At 38.4% G+C, this 25,000-nt stretch overlaps 2 protein-coding genes across 2 annotated transcripts in view; both read left to right on the top strand.

Moving 5' to 3' along the window:
- The first annotated feature begins 1,391 nt into the window (after window positions 1–1,391).
- Window positions 1,392–15,365, top strand: sepsecs (Sep (O-phosphoserine) tRNA:Sec (selenocysteine) tRNA synthase). The gene is made up of 12 exons (XM_033983659.2): window positions 1,392–1,427; window positions 2,194–2,309; window positions 2,384–2,538; window positions 3,851–3,969; window positions 4,077–4,235; window positions 4,492–4,645; window positions 5,286–5,388; window positions 5,493–5,622; window positions 6,568–6,659; window positions 10,665–10,758; window positions 11,985–12,075; window positions 14,849–15,365. The coding sequence occupies exons 2-12, from the start codon at window positions 2,196–2,198 to the stop codon at window positions 15,093–15,095; spliced, it is 1,458 nt and encodes a 485-aa protein (XP_033839550.1). The 5' UTR covers window positions 1,392–1,427; window positions 2,194–2,195; the 3' UTR covers window positions 15,096–15,365.
- A 6,468-nt stretch (window positions 15,366–21,833) lies between these two features.
- Window positions 21,834–25,000, top strand: part of LOC117386726 (leucine-rich repeat LGI family member 2) — a 12,805-nt gene continuing 9,638 nt past the window's right edge. The window contains exons 1-4 of the mRNA XM_033984138.2: window positions 21,834–22,098; window positions 22,206–22,277; window positions 24,363–24,434; window positions 24,536–24,607. Of these exons, the coding sequence (XP_033840029.1) occupies window positions 21,926–22,098; window positions 22,206–22,277; window positions 24,363–24,434; window positions 24,536–24,607 (389 nt within the window). The 5' untranslated portion in view covers window positions 21,834–21,925. The remainder of the gene's footprint in view (window positions 22,099–22,205; window positions 22,278–24,362; window positions 24,435–24,535; window positions 24,608–25,000) is intronic.

Below are 25,000 nucleotides of genomic sequence, written 5' to 3'. Positions count from 1 at the left end.
TTTTCCCAGATGTAAGTAGTTGTTTGTTTGTTTTTTTAAATCTTTGTTATATTCAAATTTAAGTTAAGTTTAAGCTCACCAAAGATTTAATTTTGAATGGATTATTTAGTCTTAAGAGTGTCTACATAAATGTGATCACTACCAACACTAAAACAGGACGAAAAACCGGACTAGTTTGAACCAGGTTAAAACAGAGCTGTAAAACAAAACCAGGACGATTCTGGACGACATGGACATGGAGGTGGGAATTAACTCCATAATTCCGTAAAAGAACAGCTTCACCCGTGGATTATAATGTGCAGTTTTATGGATTCGGAGATGGGATGAACGGGGACAGGAAGAGAAGGCAAGATGTTGGCATAGCTGTTGAGTTGAAAACCCTGCTATGCCATCAACCTGCCATCTTTCTCTGGACTTAAAGGCGACGCTTTCAGTTTTCAGTATCCAGAAGCTGCAAGTTTTATTTTTATTTATTTATTTATTTTTTATGTATTTATTTTATTTTGATTTTATTTAGATTTTTTATATATTTTTTTTTATTTTATTTATTTATAATTTTATTTTTTTAATTTTAATTTTGTATTATTATCACGTCTCAGCCTTAACTTGTTATTGTTACGACATATGTAGAAGTTTGTTTTGTTTCATTCTTCTCATTCTCTTTATAAAGCATAGACCTACATTACAGTTACATTACATTAAATATTTACCTTACTTTGAGGTAGAATCTGGAGAGTTTTTGCCTGGCACTGCTGCAGGATGGCACTGTCGGGAGAGCAGAGTTACCAAATATCAGTGTGTCAGTGTGGCTTTCCCAGGTTGAAGTGGAGGGCTGCTGTGTCTTGGTTTTGTTCATATATCCTTGTGTTTGTGTCACTTGTAATTGTCCAGATAAATAAATAAATGTTTATATGTTCTGCTATAACCCCTGGCTTGTGTGTGATCTTTGCTTTAAGCCTTTGTACTGATGCATTTGCTCATAGTTCCAGTTAAAATTAGCCTTTAAAGAAGAAAGTGGCTCTTTTCACTGCGAAATAAACAGCTCTTAAGAATCTGAACAATGAAACTATTTTTTTTTTTTCTCTAGAAATGCTTTAGCTGAAGTTGTTTCCAAACTTTGATTATAAAAGCTCTACAGATTCGCTGCTGTGCTACACGTGTTTTATGTATCGCATTTTTAAAAATAAACTTTCATCGTCTCATGAAGCAGATTATGAATAAAACCTCACCTCTTTCTCTTGTGTACATAATTCATTTCATAAGAAGAGTCAGATCCGCCGTGGACAGAGGTAAATGTGTTATGATGACGTCAATGTCTGCGTGTGACGTCGCTGTTAGTCACGTGACCGAAGCGCACATGGGTCACGTCACGCCGCAGAGTACTTCCGGGTTTACTTTTTGCGGACTGTTTACGCTGCGAACTTCAGGTGCGTTTATTTATTTCACTCACTTAAATGACATCTCGACAAAAATAACAATAAAAAGCAAACACGGTTATAATCGTTATGTTTGTTTCGTATTTAAAAGTTCGCTAACATCCAGGGTTATGGGCGATAGAGGCAATTCTGAACCAAAGTGCCTCAAATTGTGCAACTGAAATTGATTAGAATGAATGAAAGTCTTTATGTAAACCACAAGGAGGCCAGTGGAATGTGGGTTATGTTATCTCTTAAGCTAAAATGATAATAACATGAATAATACAAGAGTTATCCAAGTAGTCTTCCTACATAAACAGCTGAGATATAAGCCCCTTTCTTTTAAAATAAAATAATTAAATAGTGGACTATGTAGTGTAGTGTGAATTTAATTTAAATTAATTTGATTTAATTTAATTTTATGTATTTATTTTTTAATAGTATTGTTTTATTTCATGTATTTATTTTTTATTAATGTGTTAATATTTGCATTCATTTTTATTATTATTATTATATTTTTATCTATGTATTAATTAATGTATGTATTATTTTTTTTTACTACTACTACTACTATTATTATTATTATATTTTTATTTTTTGTGTATGTATTAATTAATGTATGTATTCATTTTTTACTACTCCTATTATTATTATTATTATTATTATTATTATTATTTTTATTATTATGTAGCCAAGGTTTCATTCCTGTTCTGTAGACCTTGTTTTACTGTCTATGTGTGTAATATATTTTTTTTTCCATGTGCAATATTTTTAAAAGACATGAACAGTGAAAATTTCAGCTTAAGTGAGAAAGTCGTGTCGCCGTCCTACATCAGACAGGGCTCAGAGGCGAGACGCAGCCATGAGCAACTTATCAGACAACTGCTTGACCAGGTACGACATGAATGAGTGCAATTCAATATTACAGTTGTCTATGGTTAATTTTCTTTTTTCTTTGTGGGTGTCAGGGTAAGTGTCCCGAGCAGGGCTGGAGTGAGAGCACCATAGAACTTTTTCTCAGTGAACTGGCTTTGATGGACAGCAATAACTTCCTCTCAAACTGTGGAGTTGGGGAGAGAGAAGGCAGAGTCGCTTCCAGCCTTGTGGCCAGACGACATTACAGGCAAGGAATTTTACACTTTATAATGTTGCCACAATACTAAAATTTCAAACGTGATTTCAATACTAAGGAATAGACTCACTTCATACCACAGTGATAATGAAAAAACACCCTATTTAGACAGTAGAATGTCGTTTTCTTTTTTTTTTTCATCTTTATTTGAAGGGACAATGTACAGAGACATTATGCTCATAAAACAGAGATGTACTGCACCAGGTTATAGCTAAACAGCTATTTTCCATCTGCAGTCCCTGAGGAACAAAGAAAAATTATACAATGTAATTCACACATTCAACCATATAAAAAACACACATTAACACATATTCATCAGCTCACACTCAACCTGTTCATAGTACTTTCTTTTATATTCCCATGTGTCCTTATATCTGTGTAATCCCTCAGTCGTCCAGTAGGTTCCATAGTGTCCATGGGAATAAACTACTCTATGTGTCTTATACTTGTCCTGAAACAGCTCATAATGATTCTAAAGATATTCAGGAAAGGTTCATTTCTGTCCTGTGAGTGACTTTTTTAATATCGATTACTGCTTAAATAAGTATCTAGTTTCAATACTAGTTTTAGTATCAATTAGTATTAGATTTTTGTGGATTTTCTTTTGACAGCCCTGCTATATTATAACATAAAACTTGTATTGGGGGTTTGCAGTCTGAGAAAACAAGCAAACAAAACAAAAAGTGTGATATGGTTTGGTGAAATTGTGATGCTATTGTGGCCTAATAGGAAAAATGTAACTGTTATTTACAAAAAATAATCAGTGGTGGAAGGTAACGAAGTAAAATGAGTAAAGTACTGGACTTAAGTAAAAATTGTAGGTATCTGTACTTTATGCAAGTACGTTTTTAAAGTGGATGCTTTTTACTTTTACTTCACTACATATTTGAACTGGACTGAAAAGTGAAAATTTTTGTGTGAGACCTGCTGAAAAAGCTGAGGGTTTATTTTTAACACGTGCATAATGTGAGCCAACAAAAATATAAAAGTAAAAACAGCTAGAAATGATGACGCAATCGTTTCTATTGAACAAACTACAAACAAAAGCACAAATCTATGAAAATCTCTACGTTGGAAGCTTCATTAGACCTCAAAATCTGCACAAAATACTTACAATTTTTACTTTTTAAGCAAATTTTTAAACGAGCACTTTGATACTTTTACGTAAATAGATTTTTTCATGTGATACTTTTACTTCAGTTTTTTTTTTTGCTTGCAGTATCTGTACTTTTACTCAAATAACAAAATGGACACCCTGTTTTTCTATGAACTTTATACTAACTCCTGAACTCTTTTGACTTAGGTTAATCCATGGCATTGGTCGGTCAGGTGACATTGCTGCTGTTCAACCAAAAGCTGCGGGATCCAGTCTCCTCAACAAACTGACAAACTCTGTGGTTTTGGACATTTTAAGACTTTCAGGTTTGTTTAAAATGGATGAAAACTAATCCAAACTGTTAATTACCCTCCCCAACTCTAAACTATAATGATAAACAGTCCCCAGTTACGTGATGAACTTTGTTTTCCAGGAGTCCGCAGTGCGTCCAGTTGTTTTGTCGTTCCCATGGCGACGGGGATGAGTTTGACCTTGTGCTTTTTGACCCTTCGCCATCGCAGACCCAAAGCTCGGTACATAATCTGGCCCCGCATCGACCAGAAGTCCTGTTTTAAATCCATGATCACTGCCGGTAAGAACAAAAACGAAAGAAAGGGACTTATTCACAAGTTTTAACATAGAGAATTATTCTGATAACGGTGGCTCGACCTCCCACACCACATCAGAAAAGTTAAACGGTCTCTTTTTGGGGGAAATTTAACTTTTTATTTTGGAATATATGTAGTTTCTAGCTAGCATTGTGTGGGGAACTACTACATTATTGATTACCTACTATTAACTGAGCATACGATCAAGAAAACCCCATAAATGTTTTTGTTTTTCCTCAGGGTACGAACCGGTCGTGGTGGAGAATGTTCTAGAGGGAGATGAGTTACGCACCGACCTGGAGGCTGTAGAGCGAAAGATAGAGGAGCTGGGAGCCGAAAACGTCTTGTGTGTTCACTCAACAACGTCGTGCTTTGCCCCCCGCGTTCCTGACAGGTTAGCTTTAGTTTAGTTAAGTTAAAACAAGTTGAACGGACGGTACAATATTTTATAAAATGATGTTTCATAATAAAGAGCAAATAGAATGATGCAAAGTAAATGTTAAAGGTTCTATGTTACACAAAAGGGATTCTTGTGAGTTTTTAGCGATGTCATAATATTGTTTCCTCCTCAAAAACATACCTTGAGTTGTGTTTTGTTTCTTTCTCACACATCTCCAAAGCTCAAAACGCTTTGTTCCACCTTGTGATGTCATGAAGTGGTAGTTTTTTACCTTTAGTTTAGTAGAGATCGACAATTCCGGGGCTGAAATCATCTAAACGAGTCTAGTGAAGGTGTCTGGAGTTTACAAATACAGTGGAGCACTTCCTGTTTTATGTATGTTTGTGATGAGGAAACAAGATTATAACAGATCAGAAAATAGTGTAATAAAGTAAAAAAGTAAACCCAATTTGGTAAGCTCAAGTAACTATCAGTCAATCCCATAATTCCTCTTATCTATAGTCTCAATATCTAAATTAACTCACAAAATTATTATTTAAAATCAGCAGCAACATTATAGATCCAAAGTGTTTCATAGATTTTTTAAATGGTCCTTATATTTGTGTGATTTTAACTTGTTTTATGTTCTTGTCAGACTTGAAGAGCTCGCAACTTTGTGCTCCAAACACAATATCCCTCACGTCGTCAATAACGCTTACGGAGTTCAGTCGTCTAAGTGCATGCATCTTATTCAGCAGGTATTTCTACTTCTAACACTGGCAAATACTCCAATATTTTAGCTTAATTTAAACTCTGGTTGGTAATAATCAATGTTTTCTTCTTTTTTTTTTTGCATCACCAGGGCTCACGAGTTGGAAGAATAGACGCTTTTGTACAGAGCTTGGACAAGAACTTCATGGTTCCAGTAGGTGGCGCCATAATTGCAGGGTTTGACGAGGCGTTTGTTCAGGAGATAAGCAAAATGTATCCAGGTGAGTACTGATATTTGGGGAATGAGGGGTAAGAAAAATAATGATTTAAATTGTGTTTAAAATTGAGTGTAAAAGCAATACTAAGAATTATAACGTGGTGTCTAGTTAACAAATAGTGCTGTTTGTCCTATATTTTGACCTTTTGTGCTAAGGAAGGTAATTTGAGCATAATCAGCACGCTTTTTTTTTGTAAGAGCCCCAGTACTAGTCTTGAGTTTCATTTGAGATTTCCAATTATATGAAAAAGTTCTGTTCCTTTCCATAGTTTCATAATGTAAACAGATATCCCGGTAACTGTTTATAATAACTTCACTTTAATTTTCTTTAAAGATCCAATATTACGCACTTTTGTGAACTTTTAGCCATGTTCTAATACTGTTACATCATCAAAAACATACCTGGAGTTGTGTTTTGCTTCATTCACACGTTATTAGTCTGTCTGCATCTCCAAAGCTCAAAACGCTCTGTTCCACCTTGTGATGTCATGAAGCGGTAGTTTTCAAGCTAACAGCTAACGTTTACATTTTGTTCAGTAAAAACTGGCAATTCCAGGGTTGAAATCATCCAAATGATTCAAGAAAAGTAGGTGTGTGGAGTTTAAAAACACAAGGTGGAACAGGGAGAAGAACTCAGTCTAAATCTGCAGGGTTTGTGTGTTGAACATGTGTGAATGAAACAAAAAAACACACAACTCCAGGTCTGTTTGTGATGAGGAAACAACATTATAACATCAGAAAATAAATAAATAAATCACAAATACTTGAATCATATTGCGTAGTTTGTGCTAAGCCTGAATCATTCTTGTAAAACCATGTGTTCATTGTGAGTTTAGCCTTTGTTCATCCTTTAGTGTTGTTATTTGAAAGTGCTATCATTACCTCGCTCTGTCCCTGTCCCTGTTTTTAAATGTACCTACTCCTCAAAGTCACCCTCGGTCCGTTGTAGGTCGCGCCTCCGCCTCTCCTTCCCTGGATGTCCTCATTACCCTTCTCACTTTAGGGGCCAGCGGCTACAAGAAACTGCTCTCCGAACGGAAGGTACACAACACACAAACTGCACTTACTTCTTCTGTCTATTATAATGAACATGTTACATCCTGTCAAGCCATTTTTTTAAATAAAACACATTTAAAAACAACCACAGCTGCCCCAAAAACATGCAAAAACACAACGGAACAATACAAATACAATACAATACAAGTGTCCCGTCTCAGCTCGTGTTAAAACGCACTGCAAACAAATGAGTTTCCAATAAAAATGTAAAGATATTTAAAGATTGGGTTTGTCTAATACACAGAAGAAGGTTGTTCCAGAGTCTGGGAGCAGCTACAGCTACAGATACACTCCTGATCAAAATTTTAAGAAGGTTCTAAGTAGTGCTTCAAAATGCAAAAAGAGAGTGAAAGCTTTTTCGCCTTTGCCATCAGGAGGTCGTGACAGAGTGGAGACCTGACAGGAAATGACACTGAACCCACATTGTTGCCAAGATTTGGCTTTTAAAACGCTGTGATCTTAAATTTTTGATCAGCTGATGAACATCCTATTTCAGTTTAATGGTTGTTTGCAATAAACTTTAGTCATTTTTTGTTTTTTCGACTCATTTACATTTCTTCTTTTTGTATTTTCAAGCACTACTTAGAACCTTCTTAAGATCCAATACTGCAAAAAGTGAATTCTTGCAATTTTTCAACTGGTCTTAAAATTTTGATCAGGAGTGTACTGCACCACGCCTCCTACTGGCCAGTCTCGGTCATGCTTTTAGTGACTGATCAGAGATTTTTATTTTTTTTATATCACCCTTCTCTATTATAATCAATAGTAAAAACATAACAATAAGACTCACTTTTGACATGCATATTTTTATTTATTTATTTATTTATACCTGGAGTTGTGTACCCTGCATATTTAGGTTCTTCTTCTTCTCTCAAACTGCAAACCACCTTGTGATGTCATCATGTGGTGATACAGGAAGTGCTCCACTGTGTTTTTAAACTCCACACACCTTCATTTCTAGAATCATTTGGATCATTCCAGCCCTGGAATTGCTAATCTCTACTGAACTTAAAGTAAATGGTAGCGGCTAACGTGAGAACTACCACTTCATGACATCACAAGTTGGAACAGAGCGTTTTGAGCTTTGGAGATGTAACAGACTAATAAAAAAGTGTTACTCAGACATGTGTGAATGAAACAAAACACAACTCCAGGTCTGTTTTTGATGAGGTAACAGCATTATAACATGACTTAAAGCTAACAAGAGTCAATTTTGTGTAATATAGGACCTTTTTAAGTTGCATCCTCTTGTGACTCAGCGCTGCTCACTTTAATGCACCAACCTCCTTTACTCACTGTTATACTGCAGCATCCTCACTCCTCTCCAATGCAGAGACAGAGCCAGGATATAGAATTAAACATATACCTTTGTCTACAAGTGACGTACTCTGTTACTAAGAGCGGATTTACGGAAACAGTGACATTTTACAAGCCCAGTGCCATCGACTGATATGGTTTTACTCATCTCCTAAAAAGGATGCAGTAAAATGAATGTAAAATCAGGTTTGTATCCAGGGGACTGTGTTTCTAGGAAGCCTCTCACATGACCCATTATTGATTTTTTTTTTTTTTTTGCCTGTGTCCACATTGAATGAATATTTAATGCACTGGAACAATTTTCTATAGTCTCTGCATAAAAGAATACTGAAACATGACAAGGTACACGTATGAACTGGGTTGAGGAAAAAAAGAGGTCTGAATTTTAATGTCTTTCTTATTCTGTAAAGCACTTTGAATTACCTTGTGTACGAATTGTGCTATACAAATAAACTTGCCTTGCCTTGCCTTGCCTGAACAAAACAAATGTAAATAATAATTAGATTTGTTTTAAATGTAAATGACATTATAGCCACGTTTGCTTCCAGTTACACCAAGCCCTGAAAACTCACCGGTTCAGAGCTGCCTTCAAATAACTGCATCTACTTTTTTATTTATCTGTTTTTTTCATTTGTGTTTTGGCTTAAACTGTGTGAAGCGTCTTTACGTGTCATGAAAAGCACTTCTTCTTCTTTCTCCTTTTTTCTTTCTTCTTCTTCCTCTTCCTCTAATTCTTCTTCTTATTATTATTATTCATCTAGTTGTTTTTCTTCTAGTTTGTCTTCTTCTTCTAGTTCTTCTTCTTCTTCTTGTTCTTCTTCTAGTTCTTCTTGTTCTTCTTCTTGTTTTTCTTCTTCTTGTTCTTCTTCTTCTTGTTTTTCTTCTTCTTGTTCTTCTTCTTCTTATTCTTCTTCTTGTTCTTCTTCTTCTTATTCTTCTTCTAGTTCTTCTTCTACTTCTTGTTCTTCTTCTTCTTCTTCAATTAATCAATCAAACTTTATTTGTATAGCACTTTACAACAGCATTAAAATGTAAAAACAACAACAACAAAAATTCTATATACAAAACAACAAACAATAAAAACAGTCTTTAGCTTTGGCTTTGAACGGGGACAAATTAGTGACTGAGCGTAACTCCAGGGGCAAAGAGTTCCAAAGTCTGGGACCAGCCACAGAAAAAGAACAGTCACCCCACTGTTTCCTTTTGGTTCTGGGGACGTCCAGCAGGTGTGGACTGTCCGACCGCAGAGTCTGTTGGACGTATGAGCCGTTAACAGCTCGCAAAGATATGAAGGTGCAAGACCATGAAGAGCTTTAAAAACAAACATTAAAAGTTCTTCTAGTTCTTCTTCTTCATCTAGTTCTTCTTTTTCGTTTCCTCCTCCTCCTCCTCCTCATTAATAGACTGACAGAGCACACACAGAACTCTTATTTACATCTTCAGACATCATCTTCTTGGAGTGTCTTGCCAAAGGACACAATAACAGTAATAACAGCTTAAACTGTCTGACAGAAGAGAGTCTTTTGTTGTTCTTTTTGTAAATATTGGTGTGCTGTGTGATATAATATAAACCAGTGGTAGAAGGGAACAAAGTACAAGTAGTAAAGTGCTGTACTTAAGTAGAATTTTTAGGTATCTACAGTACATTTTACAGTGGATAATTTTTACTTTTACTTCACTACATTTGAGAGCAGTATCTGTACTTTCTACTGCAATACATTTTTGAACAGGACTGAAAAGTAAAAAGTACTTTTCATCTGATTTGAGGGGTTATTTTTACCATGTTTGTGGTAAAATCCTGAATAAAGTTTTCAAATTCAAGTTTTGGCTTTGAGCAAAACAAAAATAAATCCACAAAATTCATAAGAAAAATAAGAAACACGTTTGCATTGTTACCGTGACCAAAATATGTGTCATTTTGAATCAATATCACTGCATTTAACACTTTAACAAATACTTTCTTCTTACTCTTAAAGTACATTGTTAAAGGGGCACTTAAATACTTTTACTTGAGTAGATTTTTTCATGTGATACTTTTACTTTTACATGAGTAACTTTTTACCTGTGTAGCTGTACTTCTACTTGAGTAACAAAATTGAGTACTTCATCAACATCTACACATGTTTTATTATTAGTCTGTTTACATTTCCAAATCTCAAAATGCTCTGTTCCACGTTGTGATGTCATGAAGTGGTACATTTCAAGTCAACACCTACCTTTTACCTTTTGTTCAGTAGAGATGAGCAATTATTCAAATGATTCTCGTGAAGTTGTGTGGAGTTTAAAAGCACAGTGGAGCACTTCCTGTATTACCACATGATGACATCACAAGGTGGAACAGAGTGTTTTTCTGTTTGAGAGAAGAACTCAGCTTAAATACGCAGGGTTTGTGTGTTAAACATGTGACAATGAAACAAAACGAGGAAACAACATTAGAACAGATCAAAAAATAAATAACATGAGCCCTTTAAACTACGGGACACTTTTTCTTCATCCATTTTACTGAATTTGCTGTGTTTCTTGCCTTTATGTGGGATATTTGCTCGATTAGCACTAAACCAAACCTGCTGTTCTTGCTGCTACTAAAAAAAGGCACTACGCCACGGCACTAACTGAAGGTGTTACTATTTTTAGCCTTGTTGTGCATCTTACCCTCCTTTACCCCGTGCGCAGGAGATGTATTCAGTTCTGGCCCAGGAGCTGAAAAGTCTGGCCTCTGCCCACGGAGAGCGGCTGCTGCACACCCCTCACAACCCCATTTCATTAGGTAAGCTTTATCTGCGGCAAAGTAATATCGCTAAAGTGAAATTTCAGTAAGGCATGTAACAAATTACCCAGAAATACCCACAAATTTGTAATATTTTGGGTCAGCGCTTCTCTTTTCAGCTCTGTTCTGTTTTCTAAACCCATTCGTCCTACTACTCAGCCTCTGTCGTGCTCTAAGTGAGATTTTTTTTTTTTGCACCTATCCCTAATATAATAAATACAAAAAAATACACAATAATAAGGCTCGCTTTTGATATGCATAAATATATTTTAAACTGTAGTGAAATTAATAACAAAATCCACACGATATGATTTTTTACAGAATCGCGTAGCTACCAGGAGCGCTTTTTACGACTACAGGGGTAACAGTGGCTCGTTTGGTAGAGTTTTTGTCCACTGATCCGAGCGTTGGTTGTTTGATTACAGCTCCCACAGATGAATGCTGCTGCTGTGTCCTTGGTAAAGACATTTAACGCACCTCGCCCCCAGTGTCTGTGTACTCTGGTGTATTAAAGTGTGTGTGAGTGGGTAAGCGGTTCCTTCATGTAAAGTGGTAGATCAAACATATTAAGAGAGGACACAGGAGTCAAACTGGTTTACGAAAAGTTAAATAGTGTATTTTAATTTACTTTCAAATGCCCAAACTCCTTCCCGTGCCCCGAAAAAAGCTGTACCCGATGAGCCGGACAAACGGAACAAAAGGACGCAGCACCGGGTTAACCTCGTACAGTGTCGCAGAAGCCGGTGCTTACGTCACTAACCTAAAACCGAAGACGTCCCCAAACTAATTTTAACAAACAAAAGGCGAAAACAGGACAGCCGGTCCCACCAGGTCCGACACAAAAAGGTTAACTGCAGCTAACAGGTGTGGAGGGCGAGGCGGTGAGCACGAACGCAAGAACGCAAGATGGCGAACCACGGATATGCTGCCTATTTATACTACGACTAGCCACGCCCCAAAACAAGCAGAATTATAAAATACACGCAAGATAATGAGGCAAAGGGGCGCCAGCACGTAGCAAGCGCTTTGAGTGACCTGAAGTTGGAAAAGCGCCATATAAAAATCGGACCTTTTTACCATTTACTACAATACTCTCTCGAAACTATAACAACCAACCAATCGTTTTAAGCAATAATCAATTTTGAACTGTGTGTTTTATCATATTTTAAAACATTCCTATATTAAATAAGTGTTATGATGGAGTTCTGGATGTGTCTTTTTAATAGCGATGTCTCTGAGCGGAGTCCAAGGAGATGATGACAAAGCAGTGACACAGCTCGGATCCATGTTGTTCACGCGCCAAGTGTCTGGAGCAAGGTAGGAAGGGTTTGAGATTCTGCTCACGTTTTTGAGTCAAACTGCTCGTTCTGAGGGACCTGAAAGGAAAGTCATATAAGACAATCATTTTTAAACTTCAGAAGAATGTTCGTATTTGGCTTAATTAAAGTAGGTGTTGCCAAATTTCTGCAATAGAGAGTAGAGTAAAGTCTAACGCATGTCTTAAAGGAAACAAGGACCATGTTATAATGTTGTTTCCTTATAATTAGTTTACTCAGAGTTATACTTTGATTGATTCTTGAATGTTTTAATATTCCTGTCTTTTCCTGCATCTGGGGTTTGAAGGCGGAGTGTCCCCCAGACCCCGCCCACTTCCTTTATACTAAATTGCGATAATTAAAACTAAAACTAGACTCTGCGTTACACATGAAGGATTCAAACATTTCGTAGAGCCATTTCTCAAAAATAAAACACAATGAATGAAGGAAAATCCACTGGTTGCTGAGGTGAAAAGGGGAAATTATTGCTTTATACTAGAGATTAACGATATGGTTTTCCTCATGGCCGATGCCGATACCGATTGTTTAGAATACAGAGCAACTGCTGCAGATATTTTTAGGCTGATATGTAAGTAAATTTACTACAAACTTCCCCCAAAACCCTTTCTTTACCTCAAACCTATAAGAAAGCTGTGTAGTCATGTTTTATGCAGCTGCCTCTTTGTATTAAAGTTTTAATATGAAGCTTTTTGTGCGTTTTCTAGACCGCAGATCGACCAAAAGAAAAGATTTAAGGCCAATAGCCGATACGCTGAAGTCCAAATATCTCTACTTTATACCCTATTTTGGGAGATTACACTAGATGCTTCCATTTTGACGTTTTAATCATAGACAATATATCTGTGTAATCCCCCAGTCGTCCAGGTGTGATCCAGAACAAAACAAAAAAATAATAATAATAATAAAATTAAAATATACATAAAATAAATAAATAGTAATACATAAATAAAAATATATAAATAAATAAAAAAATACATAAATAAAAATAAATAAATAAAAATAAATATATAAAAAAAAATTGACTGTCAACTGGACAAAAATCAAATCAAATTTTTCTTTGACTATTGACAATATACTCACATATCTCAATTGTAATTTATTAACAAAAAGAATAAAACTAAACAAAAACAACTCCATACAACTGAATTAAAACTCCACATTGTCTCCTGAGCACTAGCAGGAGCCTGCGTATCCCCGATCGTGCACCACATTTTGAAAACCTCTGATATACGGCCTTGTCTAGATCATCAAAACAAAGGTGGAAAAAAGCTGGAGAGGGCAAATGAGCAATCAGCCAGATGGAGGAGAGTGGGGCGGGACGTACTTTAGTTGATTAGATATTCTGTCCCATCACATCAGCTCCTGGTCCGAATTCAAATGGATGTTTCCATTACTGTCTGCTGGGTGTGTCTGTCTCTGGGGAAGACGCACGAGGCAACGCTGGTCTCTCTGTTTTCATTTGGTATCCACTGCTGTCCACTTAAAGCCGTTAGCAGTAATCTATAAGTGAAATGATCCGATTAGAGCTTGGAAATAGGGTTAGAAAAATCGAAATGTGATCGTATCCCTGTGACGATTTGATGTTTTGGAGATATATTCAGTTTGTGGTTTGGTGTTTTTCTGTGTAATGCAGGTCTACGCTCAAACACAGACACTTTTGCCCTCCCATTCCTCCTATTGGTCAGCTTCTATCATGTGACTGAGGGACAGGCGATTTAACCAATCACAGTGAAGTATGAAGTCTTAGAAGAAGAAGATAATTGTAGTGACCTTTTCAAGACGGTGTATGAAATATGAGCAAATTAAAATGTTGATGAAGGCTCTTGAAAACAGTTAAGTAGTTTATTATAATTTTTTTTGCGACAGCAGCTCAGTTGGTCGAGCGTTTAACCAGTTCAAATCCCCTTTTTCATTGGTTGAGCGGTCAGATCTACGGACGCACAGGTTGGCGGTGCGATTCGAGCTCCCACAGATGAACGGTGTTGTTGTGTCCTTGGCTGAGACCTCGCCGCGGTGTCTGTGTACGCTGGTGTGTGAATGTGTGAGCGGTTTCTTGATGTAAAACGCTTCTCGAGTGTCTAGAAGGTGGAAATTCGCTTTATAAAACTGTGACTGTTTACCATTTACCATGTTGCTCACACGACTTGATCTGAACGATTCCATTAGCAAACACAATACCATTTTAACTTAACGCAACATTTAGACCAGGAGTGTCAAACTCACGGCCTGGGGGCCAAATGCGGCCCGCGAGACGATATTTTGTGGCCCGCAGGACGATATGAAAGTTTAATGTTAGTGTGGCATTACAAATCTGTAAACCCCAAACACATGTGTCACTCGTCCTGTGTGCTCCCGTCACAAAAGATTCAAGAAATGATGACGTATATCCATAAAATCCACAAGAACTGGTATATTTCCTCATGTATGTTGAAAACAGCGATGACGTTTGAGAAAACAACAAAGCTTTTTTTTGTGGAATACCCAGAATTCTCACCTCCTGCGGCCCCTGAGTTAGATGTATTTGAGGGTTAGTATTTTAATTCCTCTAGATTAAAACAATACTCTCTTTGTCTATTTGTTAAGTACATGTTAGTTTCATACACGATTACAATCATCAAAAAACATTAAAGCAAGTTCAACATATTTTAAAGGAAAAACGCATCATCACATCTCCAACTGATTTATGTGGTTTATATTAATGCTGTGGTTTATGTGGTTTATAATAAATCCTTAACAGGACCTTTTGTGTCTAGGGTCGTACCTCTGAGAAAGGAGCAGACCATTGGAGGACACACTTTCCGCGGCTTCATGTCCCATTCGGAGGCGTACCCCTGCCCCTACCTCAACGCAGCCTCCGCCGTGGGCATCACCCGGGACGACGTAACGCTCTGCATCAAGAGACTGGACAAGTGCCTCAAGAGCCTGAAGAAAGAGGCAGCTAAAAGTGGTCCTGCCGAAACAGAAAAACAGAACCAGGACGGCCGTGTGACAAAAGAGTAACACAGATCTGCTCAAAATGCACAGATCAAGTTAAACATTTTAGCAAGTGACATAAAATAAAAAGGAAAAGCAAGTTTATTTGTATCGCACAATTTGTACACAAAGTTTTCCAAAGTGCTTTATAGAATAAGAAAGACATTCAAATCGCAATGCAACAAATCAAAACATAAATGATCATCATAAAAGTAACATTAAAAGAGAAAAGTGCAGAATAAACCCATTTCAGTCGTATGCACAGATAAACAGAACAGTTTAGAGCCTGGATTTAAACATTGTCGAAGTAAAGGCCTGTCTCACATCTTCAGGAAGAATGTTCCAGGTTCCAGGAAAACTGAAACACTGACTCTCCATGTTTAGTCATGGTTTAGTCCTGGTTTAGTCCTGGTTTAGTCCTGGTTTAGTCCTGGTTTAGTCCTGGTTTAGTCCTGGTTTAGTTCTGGTTTAATCTTGACTTTGGGCACCAGCAGGAAGCCATGACTAAACCAGGACTAAACCAGGACTAAACCAGGACTAAACCAGGACTAAACCATGACTAAACCAGGACTAAACCAAGACTAAACCAAGACTAAACCAGGACTAAACCAAGACTAAACCAAGACTAAACCAGGACTAAACCAGGACTAAACCAGGACTAAACCAGGACTAAACCAGGACTAAACCAAGACTAAACCAAGACTAAACCAGGACTAAACCAGGACTAAACCAGGACTAAACCAGGACTAAACCAGGACTAAACAAAGACTAAACCAGGACTAAACCAGGACTAAACCAGGACTAAACCAGGACTAAACCAGGACTAAACCAAGACTAAACCAAGACTAAACCAAGACTAAACCAGGAATAAAACCAGGAATAAAACCAGGACTAAACCAGGACTAAACCAGGACTAAGCCAAGACTAAACCAAGACTAAACCAAGACTAAACCAGGACTAAACCAGGACTAAACCAGGACTAAACCAAGACTAAACCAAGACTAAACCAAGACTAAACCAAGACTAAACCAAGACTAAACCAAGACTAAACCAAGACTAAACCAGGACTAAACCAGGACTAAACCAGGACTAAACCAAGACTAAACCAAGACTAAACCAGGACTAAACCAGGACTAAACCAGGACTAAGCCAGGACTAAGCCAAGACTAAACCAGGACTAAACCAGGACTAAGCCCGGACTAAACCAGGACTGTCAGTAGTCTGGTCCCTGAAGTCCTCAGAGTGTGAAACGGGTCCTGTGGCTCTAACATGTGGCAGATGTTCTTTGGTTCTCAGAGCTGCTTTAAAGTAAAAGAGAAATTTTAGGTGGAGATTAAATAAAAATGTTTGGGAAAAGTTTATCTAAATTACAGGGTTAGAAAGTTTGAAAGCTATTTACAGACGACTTTGTACTTCCTGAATAAATCTGTCTGTAAGTTTGTAATTTGCAAATTGTGATAATTGAAGACGAATAATCTGGACTTGTTGCCAAAATGTTAATATAAAATGAAATGAAACCAAAGACTAGATTTTTTTGGGTAAAACTCTTTTGTTAGGAGGGTAAACACACCACTTCTTTTGGGGGGATGCATATTCAAAGGTAATGTTATCTAATTGCTGTAAATCGCCTGTGAAAGGTTTTCCATTTGTGTACATACATAATTTAAACTGTGTAACTGTTCTTTTAAGCGTGCAATCTTAAAGTGCATTTCCAGGAATAATTGGATTGGACTTTTCATTTATTAAAAACGAAAAGAGACGGTTTAAAAGGCTGTGTTCTGCTGCATTTTGTAACACGATCTAAATGTTATACACGTTCAATCCACAGCCATTTATTTCAGCGTTCTGTAACAGACACCAAGTAACACGCAATCAATACTGAGGCTTAAATATAGAGCTGCCCTTGGTTTACTCAGGTTTTGGTCACAGCTGTAATGTTCATGAGCAAAAAACAACCACATACTTATTTCATATAACAGTTAATCTTGTACAAAATGTTTAGAGATTATTTTTAAACGTCCTAAATTATGCAAAATTGACTCTTGTGGGCGTTAAGTCCTGTTATAATACTGTTACCTTCTCAAAAACACACCTGGAGTTGTGTTTTTTTTCATTCACACATGTTTGAGTCACACTCCAAAGCTCAAAACACTCTGTTCCACCTTGTGATGTCATGAAGTGGTAGTTTTTCAAGTTAACAGCTACGTTTTTTAGCTTTTGTTTAGTAGAGATGGGAAATTACAGAATTGAAATGATTCAAATGATTCTAGTGAAGGTGTGTGGAGTTTAAAAACACAGCGGAGCACTTCCTGTATCACCACATGATGACATCACAAGGTGGAACAGAGTGTTTTCTGTGTGAGAGAAGAACTTACACACGTTTAACTTGTGTGAGAATGAAACAAAACACAACTCCAGGTCTGTTTATGATGAGGAAACAACATTAGAACAGATAAAAAAATTTAAAAAAAAGCATAATATGAGCCTTTAAGGAACAAAAAAATAAAATAAAATATCATGATCTTCCCCACCTCATAAACGTATTTTTATTTTTAAAACTAAATAAATCTGGTTTACGTTGTGTATTTACATTACATGAACATAAAAACAGAGTAATATCTTGATTATTCACCAATATATGAAGAATGTGCTGAAATGTCACTATAAATTTGCTTGGTTGAGGTTCAAGTATCACACAAAATGTAAATGAACCACAGAATTAACCAGAAACGGCCGGTATATCAATTTATACTGGATTAATTTCAGTTCAATTCAACTTTATTACGAACTCACGGTCCATTTTTGAAACAGACGAGGACAGTGACAACACAAACTAAAAAAACAACCCCACTAGTGTCTCCACATCTTGAACTGAATCTTATATTTGTGAGTTGCATTATTTCATTTTCACTTATTTAGCTACAAATAAAACTGCACATTTAAGTTCTTAGTGCAGCTTGTAAAGTGACAAACATCTCGTTCGCTCTAGTCCTCCTCAAAAACGGCCACAAAGCTTCATTATAAACCACCTGCAGCCTTTTCTCTAATGAATCCAGAGGTGGGCAGTGTGCAGATTTAAATATTAGCTTTACATCATCAGAACAAGAACCAAACTTGTGCGTAAGAGTCTTTACCCGAGCATAAACCATCCTGCAGTGCCATATCCACAGTGACGATCTGCCCAAGAGATTTCATTTTAGGTGTAACTTACAATTCTAGATGAAAAGTAATCCATTTGGTGAGTTTTGAAATACAGAAAAAGGTTTATTCTTCGTCACAGCAGACTCAGATAAGACCCAGACCTTCCATCCTCCAATCTAAGTCCCACGAGAATCTAAACTCTGAGAATATTACAAACCAGAATGACAACGCTACATACATTTCAAAGCAGCGTGACGTTTGTTTCGCACTCGTGAGATACTGAACTTTCACGCTTAGGCTCATCGAACGACAACGAGTTTCCTGTAGGATGGAGACGGAGCTTCACACGTGTTAATATCTGGCCTGGGTCTGACAAACTGACACAGATCAACTGCATTTAAAGACGCACGATAAGACTATTTTCTCCACAACGTGAATAAACTTAACATCACGCCCCACACCATAAGCTGAGCAGATGTCGAGTAGAGGCTGTCGACCAGCTGCTAGGACGAAAATCAGCCGTACATCTGCATACGTTTAATGATCCAGGACAAGATTTCCAGCCACATAATTAGTTTTACATGTTCTGAGCTTCTTTGTTGACAAGATTCCTCGCTGTCTGACCCCATTTGTGACTCTAAAATGGGGTCAGACGCACTGTTTCCCCACTTAACCTGCACCGTCTGTTGACCGATACATTAAAATACACGCAGTATATTTGGTACATCTTGCAAAAATTAGCTTCATAAATAATTTCCAGTGATTCACCTTGAACACATCTACAAAAAAACGCATAAAAACTGTTGAGTTCTGCCTCTTGTATTCGCCTTAAACTCAAACTGGCTGCGTCTGGATTTAATAAATTGTGAGATCCTGTCCAGCTGTTGTAACGACTGAGAGGATGAGCAAAGATACAGAACTCGGGGAACAGTTTAACAATGTTTATTTACAGCTTGAAATGTGCAAATGAAGGTAAATCGATCGGACAGCTGGGTCGGAGACAGAGGAGCCAAAACGTCCAACTTAGAAAAGAGCAGCAAACGCAAAAGCTACGCGGACGATTTGGCGCTGAGTGTCAGGTCCTGGCTCTTTTTGTCCTCCCCAGGTGCAGCTTGATTAGCGATTAGTTGCAGGTGTGTGTGGGAGGAGCCAGAATCTCCGCCCAGCTCCAAGCTCTGACACAAAATGAAGCGGGAAAACAGCGCAAAACACAAAACACGCTGGGATCTTGACACCAGCAGAATGAATTGAATCACTTTTGACACTATGCTGGCCACAGTTATGGGTCTATAATTGTCAAAACTGCTAACGTTTCCAGGTTTATCTTTAACAACAGTAGCAGTGCAGTTATCAAAGAGACAGGGAAAATCCATGAACAAGAAAACGTGTGAGACAAATGGACAGCAGCGGCGTTAACCTCGACCTCACCTGCCGAAACACATCCTCCTCACTGTTCTTATTATTGCACAGTTTGGTGACAGCTTTAAGGACTTCATAATCTACTGCAGCGCTGACGCCAAAGCTCCAGAATGTTCTCAGTGCCCGAGGTGCCGTGACGAAGACGTTTTACTGGCAGCCATGTTTTTTTTTACTTCTTTCCAAAAGTCAAACGAGAGAGCCAACTACACTAAAACATTATAATCCTGCAAAAAATGTCCTGACTCCCGTCGAAAAAACGTCACATTTTCGCACCTGCCTTCCTCTATTTTAAGTCACAGAGCAAACGTCTGACTGGTAAAGGAGCAGATGCGTGTATAAATGTGTGGATTTTGAAGACCAGGTGTGCTCGTTTTTACGTCAGAGCGTGTTGGTTGTCGGGGGAAGAAAATGTGAGCGACTACAGCAGCGTTACAACGGTTCTGTGGATGTGCTGAGAGCCTGCTTCATCAGCACACTTTTACTGTTCCCAAGCTCCAGTCAAACCATGGAAAATCACTGGTCCAATGCAGCACAGAGGAACTCACATTAGCAGCAGTTACAAGAGTAGGTGAAATAAGGCCAACGTCGTCATTTCAACAATATTAAACTGAACATTTTACACTGTTTTCTGATCTGTGTTGTAATGTTTCCTCATCACGAACACACCTGGAGTCGTGTTTTGTTTCATTCGTCTGTTTAACTCACAAATCTTGCGTATTTAAGCTGAGTTTTCTCTCTCAAACGGAAAACACTCTGCTCCACCTCGTGATGTCATCATGTGGTAATACAGGAAGTGCTCCGCTGTGTATTTAAACTCCATATACCTTCACTTCACTAGAATCTTTTGGATGATTTCAGCCCTGGAATAAGCAAACTCGAATGAACTAAAGCTAAAAAGGAGCTGTTAACCTGAAAACGACCACTTTATGACATCACAAGGTGGAACGGAGCGTTTTGCGCTTCGGAGATGTAGACAGAATAATGATGCAGGATTACTCAAACATGTGTGAGAGGAACAAAACACAATTCCAGTTATGTTTTTGATGAGTTAACGGCATTATTACATGACTTAAAGCTCATAAGAGTCAACTTTGCGCAATATAGGACCTTTAAAAACAAATCTCCATCTATTTTCTATGTTTTCTCTGTAGTTTGAAGTAAGCATGTGGTTGTTTTTCGCTCATGAACATTACAGCTGTGACCAAAACCTCAGTAAACCAAGCGCAGGTCTACGTTTAGGCCCTAGCATTAACATCGGACCTTTAAATAATACACGGATTTTTGTATAGGCCAGTTTTTACGCAGAACCAAATGACTTTTTTGGTGCTTTTATTTCACCTAAAGATAAGATAATGAAGTGAGAAATGAAATGTATCGTAAAAATCTAAAATATGCCTGTCTTTTTGGGTAAACTCTAACCATTGTGCCTGTGCTGTCCGGTTACAGAACCTTCACCCGTGTGAGTGGTGCAGAATGTAAATCAAACCAAACATACTGAAAGGTAGAGTGTGATCGATTCAATTGTGGAAGTAGCCCATTGCTTACGATAAGAAAAAACTGCACACCAGCATTTTACCAGAGTTCAACGCCGTTTACGTAGAACACAGAACATTTTCCCCCCTTTAGCGCAACGTTATGTTTGAAATACCTGGTCTAAAATCTGACAAAACAATCTTTAAAACTGATTTTCACTTGATAATTCCAAACATGGAGGTTCTTATTGAAGCTTCCTGCAAGATATGACTTGAAACATGTATCACGACAAAGTAAAGTTTGATTTCTAAACCTGTTAAAGCCTCCTAAACCAAACCCACCCTCTGTAAGACCCCCGTGGGAGCTGTCCGTGGTGCTGAAATGGGAGTGCGCCATGAAATCCCACGGGAACGTTTAGTTAGACGGGCCAATACTGTGTAACAAGTAAAAAAATACAAGTCAGATTAGATTTTTTCTAATTTGCTACAACTCAGCTTGACATAAACGTGACATGTGCGTTATTAAACACTGATTTAGCCGCGTGGCGCTGCGTAAACTCCCTAAAACACGCTCTGGCTGCGCGCTCTCGCTCTAAATAAATAATGAAAGCGCACGGTGGCGGGGAGCTGCGGCTGATTTGCTGATGTCAGGCGGTGGTGGGCAGCAGCCAGTGCAGCATTTCCCTTGCCGTGTTGCAGGGGTAGAAGCCGTCTCCTCCTCTTTTGCCTCCTTCCATCTGATTCGGCTTCATCCAAAGAGGGGGAAAAAAACCACGGAGCGGAAAACATCGGACCCACTTAACACATGCGAGCCCGGCTGGAAAGATGCCTAACGCATGGATCCTGCTCGTGGTCGTGTCTCTGTGTTGCCTGTCTCAACCGGGGCATTTGAAAAAGCCCCAGAAATGCCCTTATACGTGCAGCTGCTCCAAGGAGTCTATCATCTGCGTGGGGTCAAACTACGTCCCCAGGATCAGTCCCAACGACATCCATTCACTGTAAGTATCTTTAAACCCTTTTGTGCATCGTTTTAGTTAGCATTAGGCTAGTGGAAATGGCCAATGCAGCAACTCTAAGCTCCCCTGTCTGTGGTTTTGCATTGTAGGAGTATTGTGAATGGGACCTTCTCTGAAATCAAAGAGGGGATGTTTGCGCACATGCCATCTCTCCAGCTTCTGTAAGTGCACACACAAGCCACACCAACTGTCATGGCACGTTGTTCTGAAATCTGAAATGCCTCCTTGCTGTTTGGACTCCAGCGAGGTTATTAAAAGCACTTTTGAAGCACAGAGAAAATGGATATTTCGGGGAGTCCATTAGGGGGATACGTACAGTAATGCACTTTTCTCATGGTGTTTGCTTTGGCTATTAGCACGACGAGCTTTTAAAAGGGGCAAGGGGGGGAAAAAAGGGACTTCTACCAGCTACTTAGACCGAACCAGGCAATCAGTCTTCGTTATGTTGTGTTGTCTCCGCACGATGTTGACGTCCTAGAGCACATGTGTCAAACTCAAGGCCCGTGGGTCAAATGCGAACCGCCACGTCATTTTATGCGGCCGCGAGAAGGTAAATTAAAGCTTGACTGTCGTTTTAAAATACTATACTATACTGCTTTTTATTTATTTATTTAACCTTTATTTAACCAGGAAGGTCCCACTGAGATTAAAAACCTCTTTTTCAAGGGAGTCCTGGCCAAGCGGTAGCAGCAAATAAAAAATGCAGTTACATAATTAAAAAGAGACAAGATAAGAGGAAAAGACAAACAGATTATGAAAAACAAGTGCATGTTATGAGTCAGCCTCGAGACCTCTCATCTTAGATTTAAAAGCATCCAAGGAAATCAACTTTAATGTGCGCACTGACAATAAACTAATGAGATTTTCCCGACAAGTGACACTGAGAAATATTTGCAAATAATCATCCCGAATTGTTCAGGAAGAGGAAAATTGTCGGCGTGGAAGGGCAGTTTCAAGAAAGGTGCTAAAGGTGAATACAAGTTTGTGCTTTAAGGAGAAAATCTGTATGTTTTTTGTGTTATGAGGCAGGGTCGGTACAATCTACGTTGACATTTTGACACCGAACACGGAGCTAAGTATGAAAAAGTTAGCCTTCAAGAAAAACAACAAATTGTCCAATAATTAAAAGGCTGTTTTTGGAGCAGTGCTGAACCTGTGCTCTGAAGAGATACACACTTTTTAAAATGTCAGTTTATCAAGAAATACACAGTGACGCGGAGTTACACAGACACGTAATATTTGCAACTTGAATACGTAATAAATACAGAAACAGTTATTTAACCAGTTTAAAAGTAGTTATATTTATTTTACATGATATTTCTTTAGATTTAGTGACATTTATCCTGCCACACAGTCACATCTGGCTCTTGATGGCCGCCATTTTGCTGATGTGGCCCTCGGTGAAAATGAGTTTGACACCTCTGTTCTAGAGGGAGATGGGCAGGTGGGGAGTTTAAAAGTCTGTAGACTGGATACTCGGCAACTCAGCTGGGCCTGGACTTGGAGCTGAACCTGGTTTATCTGGGGCTAGGCTGGACTCAAATCAAACTAAAACCCAACACGGACAATTGTGAACGCAGAGTTTGCTTTGACTAGAGCTGGAACTAAACCAAAGCTACGAAATGAGACTAAGAATCGGGCTCAAACCAGAGGCGGCACCAGACATTTTTGGTTGGAGGAGCTAATCTGATGCCAAGGTTTTTTAATGTGGGTGCTCACTTAACATGTTCATTTAGAGCTTTTTAACAATATAGCGTAAACCCCCCCACCTCTTACCATGTTTTCTTTGCTGTTTCAAACAAGTTTAGCCCCTGTCGTGATCTATAAAACCTAAACTTTTTTGTTGTAGTTTAATTTTGTACGCTGTGGTTGCCATTTGCCACATTTGCCACATTTTTAATCGAGATTGGATGTGTTATGAAAGCGGGGTAAAAAATCTTTCGGGGAGTTGCGCTGGTCATTCTAGGGGAGGCTAGTGTCCCCTCGAGCCCCCCTCCTGGCACCGCCCCTGACTCAAACCAGGACAAAAACAGGAGAAAGTGTCAAGATTAGTTAGTTTGTATTAATAAGTTAGGTCCGTTAAACTCTTCTGTGCGTCTGTATTTAGTGTCTGACAGTAGAGGCACGTAGTCTCACACTGGTGATTGTTTTAGATCAATAAATACGTTTTATTAGCTCCATTTTACTGCTTTTTCAGTCAAAACAACGACGTCTTCACCAACATACCCCTGTGCTTTTTCTTCCAGGCTTCTGAACTCCAATTCTCTCACAAATATAAGGGATGATGCATTCTCAGGACTTTCACACCTGGAGTACCTGTAAGCTGGAATTACTGTTCACATATATATATATACGCACACACAACATTTCTAAAAGTAGCACAATCATAGGGAAGGTTATGAATACATGTCTTTTGCAGGTTCATTGAAAGTAACAAGATCGAAACGGCGTCCAAATATGCCTTCAGAGGACTGCGGGACTTGACGCACTTGTATGTTTCTGTTTGTTTTATTATACAGTATTAAGTGAAGTGAATCGGTGTGACTGTTAATACCTGCAAAAATATCACATTACTCTATTTTCTGATCCTTGTTGTAATGTTTTTCCTCGCCACAAACAGACCTGAGTCGCGCACATGTTTATGTCGTAACGTCTGACAGGAAAACGAGAAGACAGGACTCGGGGAACGGTTTAACAATGTTTATTCACGGTTTTTAAATGTGCAAATGAAGTTAGATAGATCGGGGAGTTGAGAGCAGGGGTTGTTTGCCGTGGTCCAGGAGTAGAGCGTGAGCGGCGGGGTCAGAGACGAGGCGAGCTGGGTCGGAGGATGTGAGGTTTGTACCGGTCAAGGAGAGCTGGGTCGGAGACAGAGGAGCTAAAA

This window comes from Periophthalmus magnuspinnatus, chromosome 18, assembly GCF_009829125.3.
Source record: "Periophthalmus magnuspinnatus isolate fPerMag1 chromosome 18, fPerMag1.2.pri, whole genome shotgun sequence".
NCBI classification, from domain to species: Eukaryota; Metazoa; Chordata; class Actinopteri; order Gobiiformes; family Gobiidae; genus Periophthalmus; species Periophthalmus magnuspinnatus.
This window is presented reverse-complemented; position numbering and strand designations above follow the sequence as displayed.

Excerpts from the sequence above, each read along its gene's own strand:
- sepsecs (XM_033983659.2), top strand. The coding sequence starts at position 2,196 with ATGAACAGTGAAAATTTCAGCTTAAGTGAGAAAGTCGTGTCGCCGTCC. Across the intron at positions 2,310-2,383 it reads TCAGACAACTGCTTGACCAG|GGTAAGTGTCCCGAGCAGGG; the intron begins GTACGACATGAA and ends TGTGGGTGTCAG. Across the intron at positions 3,970-4,076 it reads GGACATTTTAAGACTTTCAG|GAGTCCGCAGTGCGTCCAGT; the intron begins GTTTGTTTAAAA and ends TTTGTTTTCCAG.